General features: G+C 37.6%; 1 protein-coding gene across 3 annotated transcripts in view; it reads left to right on the forward strand.

Annotated features, from left to right (window-relative positions):
- Positions 1-18060, forward strand: part of LOC149793133 (uncharacterized) — an 84813-nt gene that overhangs the window by 55141 nt on the left and 11612 nt on the right. For 2 of the 3 annotated variants that reach the window (XM_089967055.1, XM_089967052.1), the window contains exons 11-13: positions 4109-4255; positions 9282-9326; positions 12205-12249. In XM_089967055.1, coding sequence (XP_089823181.1) covers positions 4109-4255; positions 9282-9326; positions 12205-12249 — 237 coding nt within the window. The remainder of the gene's footprint in view (positions 1-4108; positions 4256-9281; positions 9327-12204; positions 12250-18060) is intronic. The other variant, XM_089967054.1, reaches the window with a different exon arrangement.

Genomic DNA, 18060 nt, shown 5'->3' on the forward strand with positions numbered 1-18060 from the left:
TCTTGTGACCGTCCTCTTTCTCTGGTGAGGGTTGGTATTTTTGCACGTAGCATTGGTGTTCCAAGTCCACGATGTGGTGACAAATGTGACATTTTTTCTTTCCTCGACATACGTGTGCCTTGGCAGCATTGGTACATATGCCTTGTCCACACGTAGGGCACAATCTCAGGAGTTGACAAGCACATTTCTGCTGTGAACCTTGCGTCTTCAGATGTTGTTGGTAACAGGTAGGGCTGACAAACGTGCGCAAACAAGTTGAACAAGGCACTGGTCCTTCGCTCAGACAGGGTGAAGAGGCCAAACATCCTGGGCATTTCATTCCACAATGTTTGTGTTGCTCTCGATTATTATAACTACGGTCACATTTCTCACAGTAATATCTGTATCCCAGGAATGCAGTGATACTGGTAATGGTATCGAAATGGTCATCGTGATAATAAACATGAATGTATTTTCCGTCCTTAAAATCTTGGCCTCGAAACAACAGAGGCCCGCGCACTTCTTGAGGGTGCACTTTCAAGGTGTATCGTGAAGCTAGGGCATCTTGCAATTTTTGCATCTCAGGAATGCCACAGGGTGTGTCTTTGGACAGGCCGGCTTGTTGCAACAGGAGTTCTGCTTCGTTTCGTTGTTTGGCTCGGTTCGATTTTCGAATGTTCTCCCAGGTTCTTTTCCATTCTACCGTGTCGTTCTTGTTGGCATAGGTTCGTCCCACCACGATGGCACGGGCTAAACACATCTGGTCTTGAGGGTTGTTAATTCGGACGAGACTTGTTTTGGTGTTGGGAAGGTCGTCCACCAATAACATCTTTTTGCGTCCAGTCCCTTGAGGAGGAGAGACGTGGGTCATGTCCAGTGTGGCTTTACCATCGGTGATGTCAAACTGATCATTAGATTGTTGTACGTGTTGAATCTTGTCCATGACTTTGGAAGCAGTCAATTCTGCAGGGGTGCTAAACTCGATCCAAACAGGGGATTTCAAACCGTCGTGTTGTATGGAAAGTCTCAAGCGACCGTCTTCTTTGGGTTGACATTGTCGCTTGAGTGCAGTGAGCAAAGAATCCCACACCCCAGTGATAAACACTTCTGCGTTCTCTAACGGCACTTCAGCCATGAAATCTTTAAACTTCACTGTGTATTTGTAAGCCGTGGTTCTAAATTTTCTAGAGGAGCGCTTTTCCGTCTCTCGAATGGAATAGTATTTTTGAGGGTTGACTAAGGGTGGTGAACTTGGTTTAGAGGGTTCGGATTCTGGTTCACTCATGTCCTCTTCAAAATCACTGGCATGAATTTGTGCCAAGATTTCAGCCCTGGTACGAGGCGATAGATCACGTTTCTGCCTCTTACTTTCTTCTTCTCTCTTCTCAAATGAATAGGATCGTTTCATCTTGAGTGAAAAAACGTCAAATGACTCAAGTTTAATCACCATAGACTAATTTATAGTCATGGCAGACCAGCGTATATAAAAGGGTGTGTGTCTTGTCCTTTCACTATTCATTTCACTCTCAAGCTGAGCACAACGATGGAAGAGACTAGCCAAATCGAACGTTTCGTCAGAGCTTTGCGAGGAGTCCTTAGAAAATTCTCTTCAGACCAGCCGACGGACTACTCTCCTTCCTTTATTGATAAAAGTCAAGATACTTGCTATATCTGTCAGAAGAAAGGGCATTGGTCTTCAGAGTGTCCAGACCGTCAAAAAAGAACAATAACAGGGGCTAAAAAAGACAAAAGTAAAGATACCTGTTATTATTGTCAAGAAAAAGGACATTGGTCTCCAGATTGCCCAAAAAAGAAACAAGAGGAGTCAGAAGAAAAGAGGAATTCTTCAGAAGAAGAGAGGGATTCTTCAGAGGAAGAGAGGGATTCTTCAGAGGAAGAAAGCAGACAGGTGAAGAAAAAGAAACAGGAGAAGAAAAGAAGAAGGGAAGAAAGTGAGGAGGAAGACGAGGAAAAGAGTGTGACGAAGAAATTCAAAAAACAGAGAGACTAAACAAGGAGAAAGAAGAAGTCAATGAACTTTTTATTAAAGTGTTGTGTTGTGAATTGTGAAATGGATTGTAACAATGGATAAAAGAATAAATTAATGATATAAGGTAAGTGTCTTTGAGTTTTGATTTTAAAATAAGAACGTACACTCACGCACTCATACAAAGAAACGTACTATAGGGGTAAAATGGGCTGTTTTTTTGAGTTATTGGCAAATTGAAAGGCTATCTCTTTTCGAGAGACGTGAGTGGCCCTGAAAAGGGCCTTTTTATTTTGGTGTAGGGGTGAGTTTAAGCAATCAACTTTAACTGCCTTAAGCCTTTGCCACGGCCAAGGCCTACTTCTGGACTGCGTAATGTTGATGATGATTGGGTTGAAATCACTAAGGGTGGTACGGTAGACTTAGTCACAGGGTTAACGTGTTTAGCTCGGGAAGGTCGTATTCTCTTCAGTCGTAATAAAGAAGTCTGATACATTTGTTTCAGACGTCTTAACTCCGCTAAAATGTCCAACAGTACCGTGACCGTTTGATTTTCACCCTCTTGTTTCTTTGCTGCTACTTCTTCTTGCTGTTGTTGCTGTTGTTTTTTCTTACCTCTTCTTCTTGCTGCTGTAGGAGAAAAGCTTGTTCCGCTTCCTTTTGTCGCTGTATACATTTCTCCAATTCTTCTTTCTGTCTCTGTCTAAAATTCTCCACTTGCGGTAATGAAGAAGGTAACGAAGGTTCCGGAACAAATTCTTGCGAGGTAAGAAAATCCACAAAATCCCAAATCACCTCTTCTGAAAGTAAGTCGGGGTTCCCTTGGGCAGTCTCCCCTGCTGGTGCATCCCAATGGATCGTTTTCTGAGTTTCCGTCATGTTGAATCACTGTCGCATAGATTGACTGCACACAAGCGCTAGCGAATCTATATAGACCACGTAACGTCACAGACTGCTCTCTTCGGATTGGATGCAGGCTGACTGAATTTTGTAACGCGTGTTTGGATTGGTGAATGAACTCAATCCGTTTCAATCCTTCCTCTACCTATAAATAAGCGCAGTTCACTGCATTGATTCACCTGTTCTCGTCGCTTCAAAATGTGGACCACAGTCGAATCATCCACCCTTGTGTCTTCCATGATGTTTAGGACGGACAAGCCCAAACTCTATTCCCCATGTTAAATTCCCATTGTCCCTAGACAAGCCCAAACTCTATTCCCCATGTTAAATTCCCATTGTCCCTAGAGTGGCCCAGCAATTTTCTCCATGTTAAATTTACATAGTCCCCAGAGTGGCCTGGGGGGGGGGCTGTAATGCTAATTCCCATTGTCCCTAGGGTGGCCCTATTCACTACTTATAGTTCTTTATTTTAATACGCTGTTTTACACCTCTATTTCAAGACAAAGTAATTATATGACCAACCTGCCTTTGATAAATCTTCTCAAATAAATTAACTCATCATGTTGAATAGTTCTTTTTTTTTAGCATGCCTTTTTACACCTCTATTTCAGGACAGTAATTGTATGACCAGTCTGTCTTTGATAAATCTCCTCAATTTGAGTGCATACTCAGCTCTTGGTTAGTCCATCCGTAAGACTGTAATGAAGTTACCTTTACTGACACGTGTGATTGTAATGCTAAATAATGACAAGCTGATCAAAAACATTTACAGCGAACTGCAATGCAATGCCAGAAGAAATCATTTCATCAGAACGCTGCTGTTTTTCAGACTATGACATTAACTTGCCGAGTACATAACAATGGCACGCACTGCCTCCTTTTTCATCCATACAATCAACCACTATGAATCATATTGTAAAATATGTTTGCATTTATCACTTAAGCACAAAATGTGCTGTTGGAATTAAGGATATATATAGATGGTGTATTTTTCAGAGTGACCCTCTCTCCAAATAACAAGCGACAAAATTAATATAAAAAAATAATACCCCACAAAAAACCAACCAACCAAACAAACAAAACCCAAAAAACAAAATACTAAAAGGGGGCAATATCAACTGGTAATATTTAATTGTTGAGATCTTGCAAAGTCAAGTTAGAATATGGTTGCACGAAACTAATTTAACTGAACGTCGACCTCGCCATCGGTTTATAGTCATGATGTACACTCATTTTTCTCAGGTTTCTCCGATTGGAGTACTTGGAGCACGTGCACAGCCCCATGCGGAACGACTAGCATAAAACTTCGAACTAGGGTCTGTCTCCCGGGAAGAACGTGTATGGGCAGCACTCAGGAAACCGCGGCCTGTGCGACAGATCCGTGTACACGTAAGGCAGGAGTACTACTTTGATGAACTAATACTCTGGTTCCAGTATAATATATAACCGTCTAAAATTCGACAGCTAAATGTACTAACCCTAGTCCTACATGTAAGACCTGACGTTGATATTTATGTTGTGGACGTCAAGGTCTTACAGCCTAACTAACGGCGCTGTGTAGCGTGTTTTGATGTCGACTAACATCGTTACGAAAATCAGATTTTCAGGAATATTTCAAACAATTGACAACTAAAATAACGACGCTTTTCTACAAAGCATGGTAATAATGTTTTAGTCAGACTTTACTTACTCTGATGTCTTTTCTCTAATAAATTAAAATTCTCACAAAAGAAATGGACCTATTTTCAAGTTTCGTTGGCCTACATTTCATTTGGCTAGAAAGCGACGAAAACCGGGAATGCCGAAATCGGGTTAAGTTGAAATATTATTCTTTAACTAAACGAATAAAAATATATTATGCCTATTGGAACTGTAAGTAACGGTTCCTTTCGTTCAAGAAACCTATCCCCAACATGTACCTACTTGAACTTACTTCGGCATACCTCGACTACTGTCGCATTGCAACAAATTCAAATATATGTCAACGGAACGTGAAAATGCGTCCATTTGCTTGTATCATATTTTCGTTCCGCCAGGATAAAGACAGCACAGTAAGTATATTAATTACACATAAATTAGTGGAAGAGTGTCATTATAGGCTGTCAAGATGTGTGAGATGTTCCTGAAACTTTGATTATTCATTTCGATGTCAACGACATCGGAACACGCTATACAAGGCCGTTATTTGGATAGTAAGAAAATAGCACCTAAACAAAATCAATATGTGCTAGGTCTTATATGTAAGACTAGTACTAACCCCTGCGTTGGCACATATAACAGCGCAACTATATGTATTGCCTCAATGTCACACAATCTTTCGTCCTAGTTTTTTTTTAATTAGTCCGAGTTTCCTCTGACCCTTGTCACCCCATTGATATTTTGGACATCTATATTTGGGTGTAGGGTCAGAGTCATTCCCTATCGAAAAGTTGGAATTCGCGGACACCATTTGGTGTCTGCATGAGCTAGCCACTTCCTAGCCAGCCCAGTAAACTTGAACGACCTTTCATCGAGATATACCTGCATGAAATCGATAGGAATATGATTTATTTTCTCAAAAATCGTCAGCGTAACATTTGTCATGTCTTTAATCCGCTGACAGACGAGACAAAAGTACGTCGTTGCTGAAATTTGATCTGGATCTGGCCATTTGCATTCCTAGTCACATGACTACAAATCTCACAACCTACATGTCAATGGCATCAGAGGTCATATAGTCACGTGATATCGTCATATAGTCACATGATATCGCCATATAGTTACGACTTTGCCCCAGTAAAATATGAAATTTAGGGCTGGACAAAAAATAGCAAATACTAAGAACAATGATTTTTGTTTAAAAAATGGTCTGTTCTTTATCTGTTCGTTACGGTACATCCACTTTGAAATCACAGTGAAAAGTTTCTATTGTTTTATGCCCAGTATGCCCTGTCACAGTAAGTATGTACATATGTGTGGTGATTTAACGGCCTGTCAGCACAACATAATCTATATAGCGCCAATTCAGAGTTAAGTAAGACCGTCAAAATACAGAATTGCAAAACAAAACATTATTTAGAAAACGGACCATTATTTCACACTTTAGTCTGAGTTCAGTTTCTGCATGAAAGTAAATGTGTCAAGAGAAATATTGAAAAAGGTACCTTATTCAGAAAAGGAGTCATTATTTCACACTGTAGTCGAAATTTATTTTCAACTTGACAAATCATGTTTACAGTGACTACTGGAATGTAATAATGCTTCAGAGAGGTGAGCTATGGAATCTCTGATTACATTCTTACAACTTCTGTATTGAAATCACCTTATTTTGTTATATACAATACAATCATCAATACGGATGATTTAGCTAAGATGGATCTATCAAATGTGAAATATTTTCTTTAGATAAACTGAATTTACATTATCGGAATCTTTTTATGTGCTTTTTGCTTGCTGTGTCATTTTGCGTTTTTGCGATTTTTTGTATTTGCATGTACATTTGACAACAAGTTTCATACATTCATTTTGAAGTTGCTATTTATAGTATTGCAGGACTCGAAGTTGCACAACGGTTTGGACAACGATTAAAATTTCTTGAAATTCTGTTTTTAGTTTTTGATAGTTACTGTGCAAATTGAGATGGAGCGCGATGCATATTAATCTTATGCGGATACCGCGAGCAGTTTGCCAGCGTTTTGTTTTTTCTGTCATTTTTAAAGACTTAGTCCATTGTCACATGTTGGAACCCATCTTGACCCCATTTTTGCCCCGCATTACAATTGCCCCGCATTACGATTGCTCCACATCACTTTGTTTTCTTCAGATATTCCAGCAAAAATTTCGTGTCTTGACTTCCTTTTGAAATGTAGCCCACAGTTAACAAATATGTCCTATCGATCTCATGCCACGGGTTAGAGGATCATTGCAGTCCATACTAGACACTGATTTTTTGGCATCTTTGATTTAGCCTCCAACTATACGATAAATAGTAAACATCTATCTCTCTGTATATCTATAAACTGACCTACATATCTGTATATTTATCTATCGATCATAGGTACTAATTCTTGCGCAGTATATTTTTATTGCGTGAACAATTAGCTTAAACCAAACAGATCGTAAGATTTTAGCTCGTTTGCTCTCTGTGTCCGGGTACATTGTTAATGGCAATCGCTCAACATCTGGATATCATTTCTCTCGTTTTATTGCATTTTTTTTCTGTCCCGTTTGTAGGTATTGTGCATTTTGTATTCGTATTTTGTTGGGATTTCAATGGGTTGGTGGAAATAGCTGTACTAAATGCTTCCCCACGTGAACAAATAAGTGCGTAATCGTTAAATTCCTCTTAGCACATAGAAATGCGTTTTCGATCTTTCGCCATTCAAGCTCCATTCTAAATGTGCAATCTTTCCAATGTTCTAACCTGGTATTCCTTTTTTAATTTTATTTTATATTGTATTTTTTACTGCGATATTAAGGTTCACAGTAGTACGATAATAAGGACTATCAGTGAGCATCAATTTTGTTATATTAACCTTTAGTTTTTCTCCGTTGGTGAATAAAAGCTGTTTCATTTTATTGTGGCCGTTTCGCTCCCTATTCAAGCGGATGTTTGTATAAATCCCCTAGATATTTTGTATTTGTATTTTTTGTGTTATCTATCTCTACGCGAGTGGGTTGGTGTGCAATTATTGTACTGCACTATAGCCACCAAGTATTAACTTCTATCTATCTGTCTGCCTGTCTATCTTTGCATGTCTGCGTCTGTCTATCTATGTATCTATCTGTCTCTTCGTCTGTCTGTCTGTCAATCTGTCTGTCCACCACACCAGTTAATGAACATATTGAAGGACGTATCAATTAACTACATATAACCATGACATTAAGTAAGAAGTCATTCCACCAAAAAGTCTCTTGCATAAGCCGTCTATCTACGTAAGTAGGTCACTGTCAGTCCGAGCGATTACATGCCTAGCCAAAGTTGTGTTTTATCGTCTTTACGCTTTTCTGTATTTTTGAACGATCTGAAACCCTTTTTACCTGAAGGAAATAGGAAAATTTCGGTAGAAACATTAGAACTTTTTGTACTTTTGTATGGAGACGATTTTATTGTCTTTGCTGACACTGTCCAATGGTTACAAAATATGCTCGATAGGCTGCATACATATTGCCTAAAATGGAACTTGAAATTAAATATGAAAAAGAAGTGTGATTGTGCTTTGAAGAGTGGCTATTTCGAAAAGTGGTACTTTGACCCTACACAGATACAGATTGTATCATGTTCTATGTATCTAGGAAGCATATTTCCTTTCAAAAATTCATGGTATATGTGCCAGAAAACTCTGTCTTTGCAAGCTCTGAAGGCTATACATATTTTGAAGTAAAGTCTTTCAAAATTTGGCAGATTACCTGTAACTGGCTTGCTTCGTCTGTTGGACTCGAAGACAGCTCCCTTTCTTAATTACAGGGCTGAAGTTTTTTTTCTTTTTTTTTGGGGGGGGGGTATGAAGCCAATGATATTGAAAACGTTCATTTGTCATTTTTGTAAATATGTTCTTGGTAGGTCTAAGTCAGCACCAAATGCATCCATATATAATGAATTAGGAAGAATTAGTATGCAGAGTATAAGATATAAGCGTATTTTGAAATGTTGACTTAAATTCTAACAATGCCAGAAGACAGATATCCTAAATAATGCTACAATTTACAATTTAGGCAAACGCTGCAGAATGAAATTAGGTCAATGGAAAGACTGCGTTTCTATCGGTCATTGAGAATAAAATTCACTTGTCTAAGATAGCTAGAATTGTTGGGAGATAGCGAATTTATCGATTCTATCCTTAGAGTGGGAAACGTACTAATCAGAGGTAACACAGAAAGATCTGAAAATATTTTTCATGAAGAAAGATTGTGTCAAAATTTGTAACATTAATATAAAAGTGAATCCAGTTTTATTACTGCTGGTCCGCTGTATGAAGAATTATGAAGGCAGTAGTTACCCAATTTTGTATATGTAAAATCTAACTTTAGATATTTTTTTAGGTCTTTTATGCGAAATGATACTACAAAAATTATAATGACCAATTTAGGACTGTTTACTATTAAGCCTTAAAGACTGGAAAAGCCGTTCTATCATCAACTCTTGCTACATAGACAACAGGTCAATATCACAAAAAGTCTAATTGTTCCATGCCATCGTTAGGATTCTCTTTAATCTATACTGTGTGTTTACTGTGTAATATACATTTGTATTTCAACCAAACTAGAAAGAATATATAACTGATTACTTGCATGTATAACATTTTCAATGAATACGATGTTCTTTTTTCCTGTTACATACTCAAACACCAATTTGTATCGCATGACGTATGGATATGTATCATGGGCCAGTGGCCTGTATTAGATACAAACATTAATATTAATTAATATATTCCAGACACAGAAGCCTCCACGGTAATAACTTCGCCAAACCCAGCATCAGGTAAGTAATGAAAATAAATTTATATACATGAATAAAGTGTGTGGATAAATGATGAAATACAAATAAAATAACAGGACAAAAGCGAAAGTAAGTAAAATGAGAAAAAGGAATATAAAAACGGTATCGCATATAAATGGAAGTTAAATTATAGGACACATTTTACTACGCTAATGAGAATTACAATTCCAAACTGTTAACATTATGATCTACCTTGCATACTTTCTTGTAGAATGCTGTCTTTCTGGCAATACTCATTTTTGATCCCGTTTGTTATAACAGTGGCATTAAATTTCCCGCGCGGAAAGTAGCAGAAAGAATCTCTCCAACATTCCAATTGTGAAGAGTCATTCGTGTTACAATAAACTCAAAACTGTCGAAGTTACATCTTATCTGAGGCTGGCCACATTTGACATATTGAACTTCGAGAAAATAAACAGCTCTCCCTCTTACTGCATAACATCTGTACTTGCTTATGAGAAAAGTCGTACTACGAACTGCACAGTGCCAGATCAGCCGGCGCATTATGATCCGGCAAATCTATGTCTGTGCAGTTTATCATGAGTGATAAGTAGAAGATATAACCTAGACCATGAACTGCCGGCGCATTATGCTACGGAGGTCAGGATCGTTATTTGCAGTTTGACTTGGCGTATAATCGAGTATAAACGGTAAGTGTGTATCTACAAGAAATAATACTCTGATTGTTTACATTTCCTGTGGAATCTGCAAAAATGTTATTGGTACTAGGTATCCACGGGCATAACAAGAAATAAACACATTTAGAAAGAGAAAAGTCGAGAAGTTAGATCAGTATTCTTATTTCATCTGGCCGTGAGGCAAAGTAGGCTTGTGGCAAGGCCCAACGTCTGTCGTCCTTGGATATCCTGCGTTGTTCTCTCACGATTGCTATCTTCACTCTCTTCTGCAAAAGCAAATATCTGTCTGCGTCTGTCTGTCTATCTATACATCTATCTATCTGTCTCTGCGTCTGTCTGTCTGTCAATCTATCTATCACTCTGTCTGCCTGTCTATCTATGTCTCTCTCTCTCTCTCTCTCTATATATATATATATGTCTCTGCGTCTGTCTGTCTGCCAATCGGTCTATCTGTCTGTCTTTGTGTCTGTCCACCACACCAGTTAATGAACATATTGAAGGACGTATCAATTAACTACATATAACCATGACATTAAGTAAGAAGTCATTCCACCAAGAAGTCTCTTGCATAAGCCTCATACTAACTATCTATGAAGTAGGTCACTGTCAGTCCGAGCGATTACATGCCCAGCCAAATTTTGTGTTTTATCGTCTTTACGCTTTTCTTTATTTTTGAACGATCTGAAACCCTTTTTACCTGAAGGAAATAGGAAAATTTCGGTAGAAACATTAGAACTTTTTGTACTGTTGTATGGAGACGATTTTATTGTCTTTGCTGACACTGCCCAATGGTTACAAAATAGGCTTGATAGGCTGCATACATATTGCCTAAAATGGAACTTAAATTAAATATGAAAAAGAAGTGTGATTGTGCTTTGAAGAGTGGCTATTTCGAAAAGTGGTACTTTGACCCTACACAGATACAGATTGAAGCATGTTCTGTGTATCTAGGAAGCATTATTCCTTTCAAAAATTCATGGTATATGTGCCAGAAAACTCTGTCTTTGCAAGCTCTGAAGGCTATACATATTTTGAAGTAAAGTCTTTCAAAATTTGGCAGATTACCTGTAACTGGCTTGCTTCGTCTGTTGGACTCGAAGACAGCTACCTTTCTTAATTACAGAGCTGAAGGTTTGGGGGTGTTATGAAGCCAATGATATTGAAAACGTCCATTTGTCATTTTTGTAAATATGTTCTTGGTAGGTCTAAGTCAGCACCAAATGCATCCATATATAATGAATTAGGAAGAATTAGTATGCAGAGTATAAGATATAAACGTATTTTGAAATGTTGACTTAGAATTCTAACAATGCCAAAAGACAGATATCTTAAACAATGCTACAATTTACAGCTAAGGTGGGGTGAAAATTGTGATTGATGGGCTAAGATGTCAAAAAGCTTCTATTTACGTATGGCTTTGGCGATATTTGGTGTACTCGGGGTGTAGATGGTAAAAATACATTTCTTAGATTGTTTAGTCAGAGATGCAAAGATAGTTTTAGGCAAACGCTGCAGAATGAAATTAGGTCAATGGAAAGACTACGTTTCTATCGGTCATTGAGAATAAAATTCACTTGTCTAAGATAGCTAGAATTGTTGGGAGATAGCGAATTTATCGATTCTATCCTTAGAGTGGGAAACGTACTAATCAGAGGTAACACAGAAAGATCTGAAAATATGTTTCATGAAGAAAGATTGTGTCAAATTTGTAACGTTAATATAAAAATGAATCCAATTTTATTACTGCTGGTCCGCTGTATGAAGAATTACGAAGGCAGTAGTTACCCAATTTTGTATATGTAAAATCTAACTTTAGAATTTTTTTTAGGTCTTTTATGCGAAATGATACTACAAAAATTATGATGACCAATTTAGGACTGTTTACTATTAAGCCTTAAAGACTGGAAAAGCCGTTCTATCATCAACTCCTGCTACATAGACAACAGGTCAATATCACAAAAAGTCTGATTGTTCCATGCCATCGTTAGGATTCTCTTTAATCTATGCTGTGTGTTTACTGTGTAATATACATTTGTATTTCAACCAAACTAGAAAGAATATATAACTGATTACTTGCATGTATAACATTTTCAATGAATACGATGTTCTTTTTTCCTGTTACATACTCAAACACCAATTTGTATCGCATGACGTATGGATATGTATCATGGGCCTGTGGCCTGTATTAGATACAAACATTAATATTAATTAATATATTCCAGACACAGAAGCCTCCACGGTAATAACTTCGCCAAACCCAGCATCAGGTAAGTAATGAAAATAAATTTATATACATGAATAAAGTATGTGGATAAATGATGAAATACAAATAAAATAACAGGACAAAAGCGAAAGTAAGTACAATGAGAAAAAGGAATATAAAAACGGTATCGCATATAAATGGAAGTTAAATTATAGGACACATTTTACTACGCTAATGAGAATTACAATTCCAAAGTGTTAACATGATGATCTACCTTGCATACTTTCTTGTAGAATGCTGTCTTTCTGGCAATACTCATTTTTGATCCCGTTTGTTATAACAGTGGCATTAAATTTTCCGCGCGGAAAGTAGCAGAAATAATCTCTCCAACATTCCAATTGTGAAGAGTCATTCGTGTTACAATAAACTCAAAACTGTCGGAAGTTACATGGTACCTGAGGGTGACCACATCTGACATATTGAACTTCGAAAAATAACAGATCTCCCTCTTACTGCATAACATCTGTACTTGCTTATGAGAAAAGTCGTACTACGAACTGCACAGTGCCAGATCAGCCGGCGCATTATGATCCGGCAGATCTATGTCTGTGCAGTTTATCAGGAGTGATAAGTAGAAGATATAACCTAGACCATGAACTGCCGGCGCATTATGCTACGGAGGTCAGGATCGTTATTTGCAGTTTGACTTGCCGTATAATCGAGTATATACGGCAGATGTGTACCTACAAGAAATAATACTCTGATTGTTTACATTTCCTGAGAAATCCGCAAAAATGTTATCGGTACTAGGTATCCACGGGCATAACAAGAAATAAACACTTTTAGAAAGGGAAAAGTCGAGAAGTTAGATCGGTATTCTTATTTCATCTGGCCGTGAGGCAAAGTAGGCTTGTGGCAAGGTAGCTACGATGTCGTAGCCTCAACTTATTTGTTGTGGTTGAAGCTACGAACTGATCCCATATCATGTAATGGAACAAAAAAAAAAAATCGTCACTAAAGTCAGAAAAACAAACAGTGTAGAAATCAACTACTTACGTATAATCATGTTGTGAAAGAAGTTTGGCTTATTTTGAATTTATTAAGCCCTTACACGATAAAATAAATTGGCATGGTTACTCTAACCGTATCCTGTCCGCCATGACAGATAACGCGAGGCTCTCGCCGTGACCCCTTTTCTACGTAAGGCTTGCCAGACCATATTTTGGATATTCTACGCTGAATTATTATCAATTAAGTGCGAATAATCGCTTCTTGGTGGAATTTCAAAGTTGCCGATAAACCGTATTTACTTTTAATGCGCAGAATTTCTGACCCAAACGGCGCCAAATTTTTACTACGATTTATTTATATTTCCAAATATGGCTTCAATGTCCTTATATGGCACACAAACAAACGAGGCTGAGAATGGAAGTAATCATTATTTGAAATAATATGGCGGACGATCTAAACGAAAATATCGGCTAAAAAAGGTAAACCAGATTTTACAACTATTTCTACAATGATTTTCGATACTTCCGGTATTAAATAAGAGGACTACTCAATTTATTGGATTATATGCAAGGACTATGTTTAAAGTGTTATTATTAGGCTAAAAGAATGCCGGGTGTGAATCACACCCGGCTTGCTCCATTAACACGTATACGCTCATGTTAGTACCCTGTCCACGAGGTACGAGTAAGGGTACTAATATTAGTACTAGTGGCAAGGCCCAACGTCTGTCGTCCTTGGATATCCTGCGTTGTTCTCTCACGATTGCTATCTTCACTCTCTTCTGCAAAAGCAAATATCTATCTACCTATCTATCTATCTATCTATCTATCTATCTATCTATCTATCTGTCTGTCTGTCTGTCTGTCCGTCCGTCCGTCTGTACATCCATCCATCCATCAATCCAAGCAGCAGGGAGAGTGAACCCTACAAGGTTTAGAAGGGTCTATTTGCAAAAATAAAACTTCCTACGAAAATTAAAAACACAAGGTCAATAACACCAAACCCAAGCTTCGAACGGACCGAGATTTTTTCTAATTGGGTTAGCTCATTTTTTTTATTTATTTTTGACGTTTGTGTTTTCAAATTTTTATGCGTGTTTTCGTTTACCTATCCGGACACTCAATTTTTTGTCGTCACCCTCCCTGGTGCTATAGTGTGGTTTAATTAAATCATTATTATATCAATAATGGAATCTCACATAGACAGACTAGCTCGAGCTCGACTAGAGGCAATTAAAAATATATTCCAGTCTGTGATTCTGTCAAACAAAAATTACAAGCGCGTCAGGAGTCTTAGGTGGAATTTGCAGAAGGTGCAGAACAAGCATTTGAACCGGTTACGTTGGTTACCGAAGGAGTTATTAAGACTACCAAAGTTTTTCCCACGTTGGAGCAAACCGCTAAAGCAACTGGAAAAATAACAAATAACTAAAAACACAAAAAAGATTCTAAAAGAACTTCAGATGAAATAACTGCTGTTCAACCACAACTACATGAAGAAATACAAAATGTATTTGAGAGTATTGACAAAGTTCATGACGTGGTCGGCGATGTCAAGGGTATTGTTGGATCAAAATCAAAACCACCAGCCTAGTTTACCGACGAATGTCGTAAGCTACTGAGAGAGAGAGAGAGAGAGAGAGAGAGAGAGAGAGAGAGATAGAGAGAGGTTGCCGTAACAGAATATTCTGATTGTGATAAATTATTAGATCCAACCAACACCGCTATTTCAGAAAAAATGGATTCCTTTTGTATTTCGAAAATGCCATGGTATATCTAGAAGCACTTGTAAATATAAAGATGAATTTAAAGATTTTAAGAAGCAAGTTGAAGAAGCTAAAAGAAAGCTCCATTACTCGGAGATATATCATCCCCCCCCCCCAAAAAAAAAAAAAAATCACCATTCAGACTACCTTGTATTGAGGAAGAAGAAGATTTGAAATTTGAAGAAATCAGACGAAAGTGGGAATTACGTTCAACAAATAAGAAAAAAGCAAAAGAAACAACTGGAAGTGGTCTGAGCGATTGGGTAACTCGAGGAAGTGGTCTTGATACTCCATGTCCCAATAACGTTTTTGCCGATACTGAACGATTAGAAATTCTGATTGGCGGAAAACAAGTCGACTATAATTCCCCAAAAATCGTTAATGAAGCAGCTTGTATTTGTAAACGTTTATTTACAGGCGGTCTCACGGACATTAATGTTTATCCGTCTATCATCGATAAAATCGTTACCACAGTGATTTAGGGTATACATTTAGATTAGTGACAAGAATAAGATGATCATACATAATGGTCAACGTGGACTGACCATGGTCAGAGTGATGCAATCGATATTACCTACGTACAAAGCATTCTACGGTGATGGACTCGGTGATGTTATTCAGGGTTTATTTAGAAGGATAGCTCCTGTAACATCGCCCTGTTAGTAAGAGGGGTGGTTAATTGAATTTGGCTGGCGTTATCTAGAGGATGACCTCCCTCGATATTATAGCCCGGCGGGAGTGAAAGAAGAATTGAATTTCAACAGAGAACCGAGCGAGAATACTGGGGGAAATATAGCAATACGAGCCCCTTTTTGACAAGAAATTAACAAATTTAATCAGAACGTATTAATAGCGGCATTTAGATTATATCAATAGAATTGAAAAGACAGTCTAATTTGGATTATTTCATCATCATAACGCGAAGTGAAAAGAGCGCAATGTCCACGATATATTGCATCACCTTCCTTCCATTTGACCGTATATCAAGGTGTCCTAGTTCATCCTTCCTAAGCTATATGCTTTGCCCCTTCATGGACTTCCTAGTCCTTTTATTCTGACCTCGTCCTTCTTTCTCCGGACTTCTGTCTTCAGACTGTGTCGTCTTTCTCTCAGAAAGCTTTTCTTTAAAGGACAAAATTACCCCATAATTCTGTATATCCCACTCTCTAAAGGTACATACAATTCACTTACGTTATTCAGAGTATTTTGTTATCCACACACTTTGTAAATTCTGACTTCGTTTGGTAGGACATTGACCTCGCTGCCAACGGCAAGTCTTAAATTACCACGTGAACATCTATCGAATATTACAGTATTATTTTACATATGCTACTACATGTTCGATTAATATTGTATGAAATTCATAAGATGTAACTCACGGCAATCCTTAACCTACAAGATTATCGAAACATTACAAAATCAGATATAATTAGGTAAGTATGGTTAACTCATGATATCTGTATCGTCCTAACAAACAAAGGAAGTTATTTCATATAACCCTATGAAATCCTACACATATGAACATTTGGATCGCATGCAATCAATTCTACCAATGAACTAATAATTGTATAATTAAGAAGGTAAATTGCATAATAATTTTATTATCAACATTTTCCATAAAACTGAATAAAATAAATTGCATAGTAACTCTTGCATCAACACATTCTATAAAATGAATAAACGATATATAATATGGAAACCTAGCCATTGCAAACACATTTGCATAAACAAACAATCGAAAAATAGAATATTACGTGAAACTAAAATTGCGTACCTTATTGCTTTCAGAACTTGTGCGTCCTAGCACTAAACATGTTTTTCTTTTTACAAGACGACCACCTGGTCCCTTTCTTGTTTCATGAGGAAAGCACTAATCTCTTTATGCTTTCCACGAAGTCGAGACTAAGTTTTCTCTTCTAGGAAATTTTCAGACTAAAGAATTTCGACTAAGGTCGTCACTTTAAAGTCTGATTGCTCTAAAGTGTACGCCCTAATTTATTTTGCCCAATCGTAGGTAGCGGTCCCTCATTTTTCCCAAAGACATAATTCCTTTCATCGGGTTTAGCCAGCTCAAAATCTGTGAATGACAGTGCGTGACAATTTCCCTTTGAAAACAATGATAAGTGGACAGGTTCCTACCAAGCGGTTAGGGTTAGTAGCTCAAATGTTTACTTTCTAAGGACCGTGTTAATAAACCCCGGTCAATTTTACTGAGTTGGATTCCTGCCCCTTTGAAGTTTACACTGACATGGGGGAGATGAACGAAGAATGGTCGAAGTGACTCTTCACAAAGACTTTTCTGGCTTAAATGCGATAAAATTTAATGCTAAGTGCATTCAACTTTAAAGTTTACTGCAATTCAAAATTCGACCCTTCACAGCTCAGAAAGCAATTCCTCTTGCAAAACACCTTGGAATAAAAGCTACTGATGTTGTTCGTGAAGAAGGTCCTGGTGCTTCCGGCAATATTACCAGCAGGGTGTTTTCAGCGATCAAAGATAGAGTAGCATGATTAATAAGCAGACCGCCAGCGGTCCGACCTCAGCCAGTAAAATTTTCCAGTACTGAAGTGATGCCTGAAAATGTTAGTAAAAAATAAATCAAGCTGCAAATAAAAAAACTAGCCGATTTAGCTGGTGAAAGTAAAAAGAATATAGCTGCAAGTTTAATATCAGGAAGTAGTCTTCATGCTAGATAATAATAAATATAATAAAAACGTTTAAACGTGTATCTGATCCAGCATTTGACATGGACGCACCAGTTCTCAAAGATGAATCCGTGCGCGATTATCAGTATTATTCTTATGCCGTACGAGAACCTAACCCACGAGGAAGAATTGAACTGCAAGTTCAGGAAACAAGTATATATATCTTACCCGCTGAAGCATTTATGGAGGTAGAAGGTGCACTTTTGAACGCAGATTGTACAGTGTACGGAATTAATGAACTACCTGGTTTTATTTATAATGGTATCATGTCGTTGTTTAATAGTGCCATATACATGATTGATGGAAGAGAAATTAAATCAATTCAAATATGATGTCGACTTTGCCACAACATTATAAGGTCTAGCAAGGTATTCAGATGATTACTGTAGGTCA

Source organism: Sinohyriopsis cumingii, chromosome 8 (assembly GCF_028554795.1).
Source record: "Sinohyriopsis cumingii isolate HCF-2022 chromosome 8, ASM2855479v2, whole genome shotgun sequence".
Taxonomy (NCBI): domain Eukaryota; kingdom Metazoa; phylum Mollusca; class Bivalvia; order Unionida; family Unionidae; genus Sinohyriopsis; species Sinohyriopsis cumingii.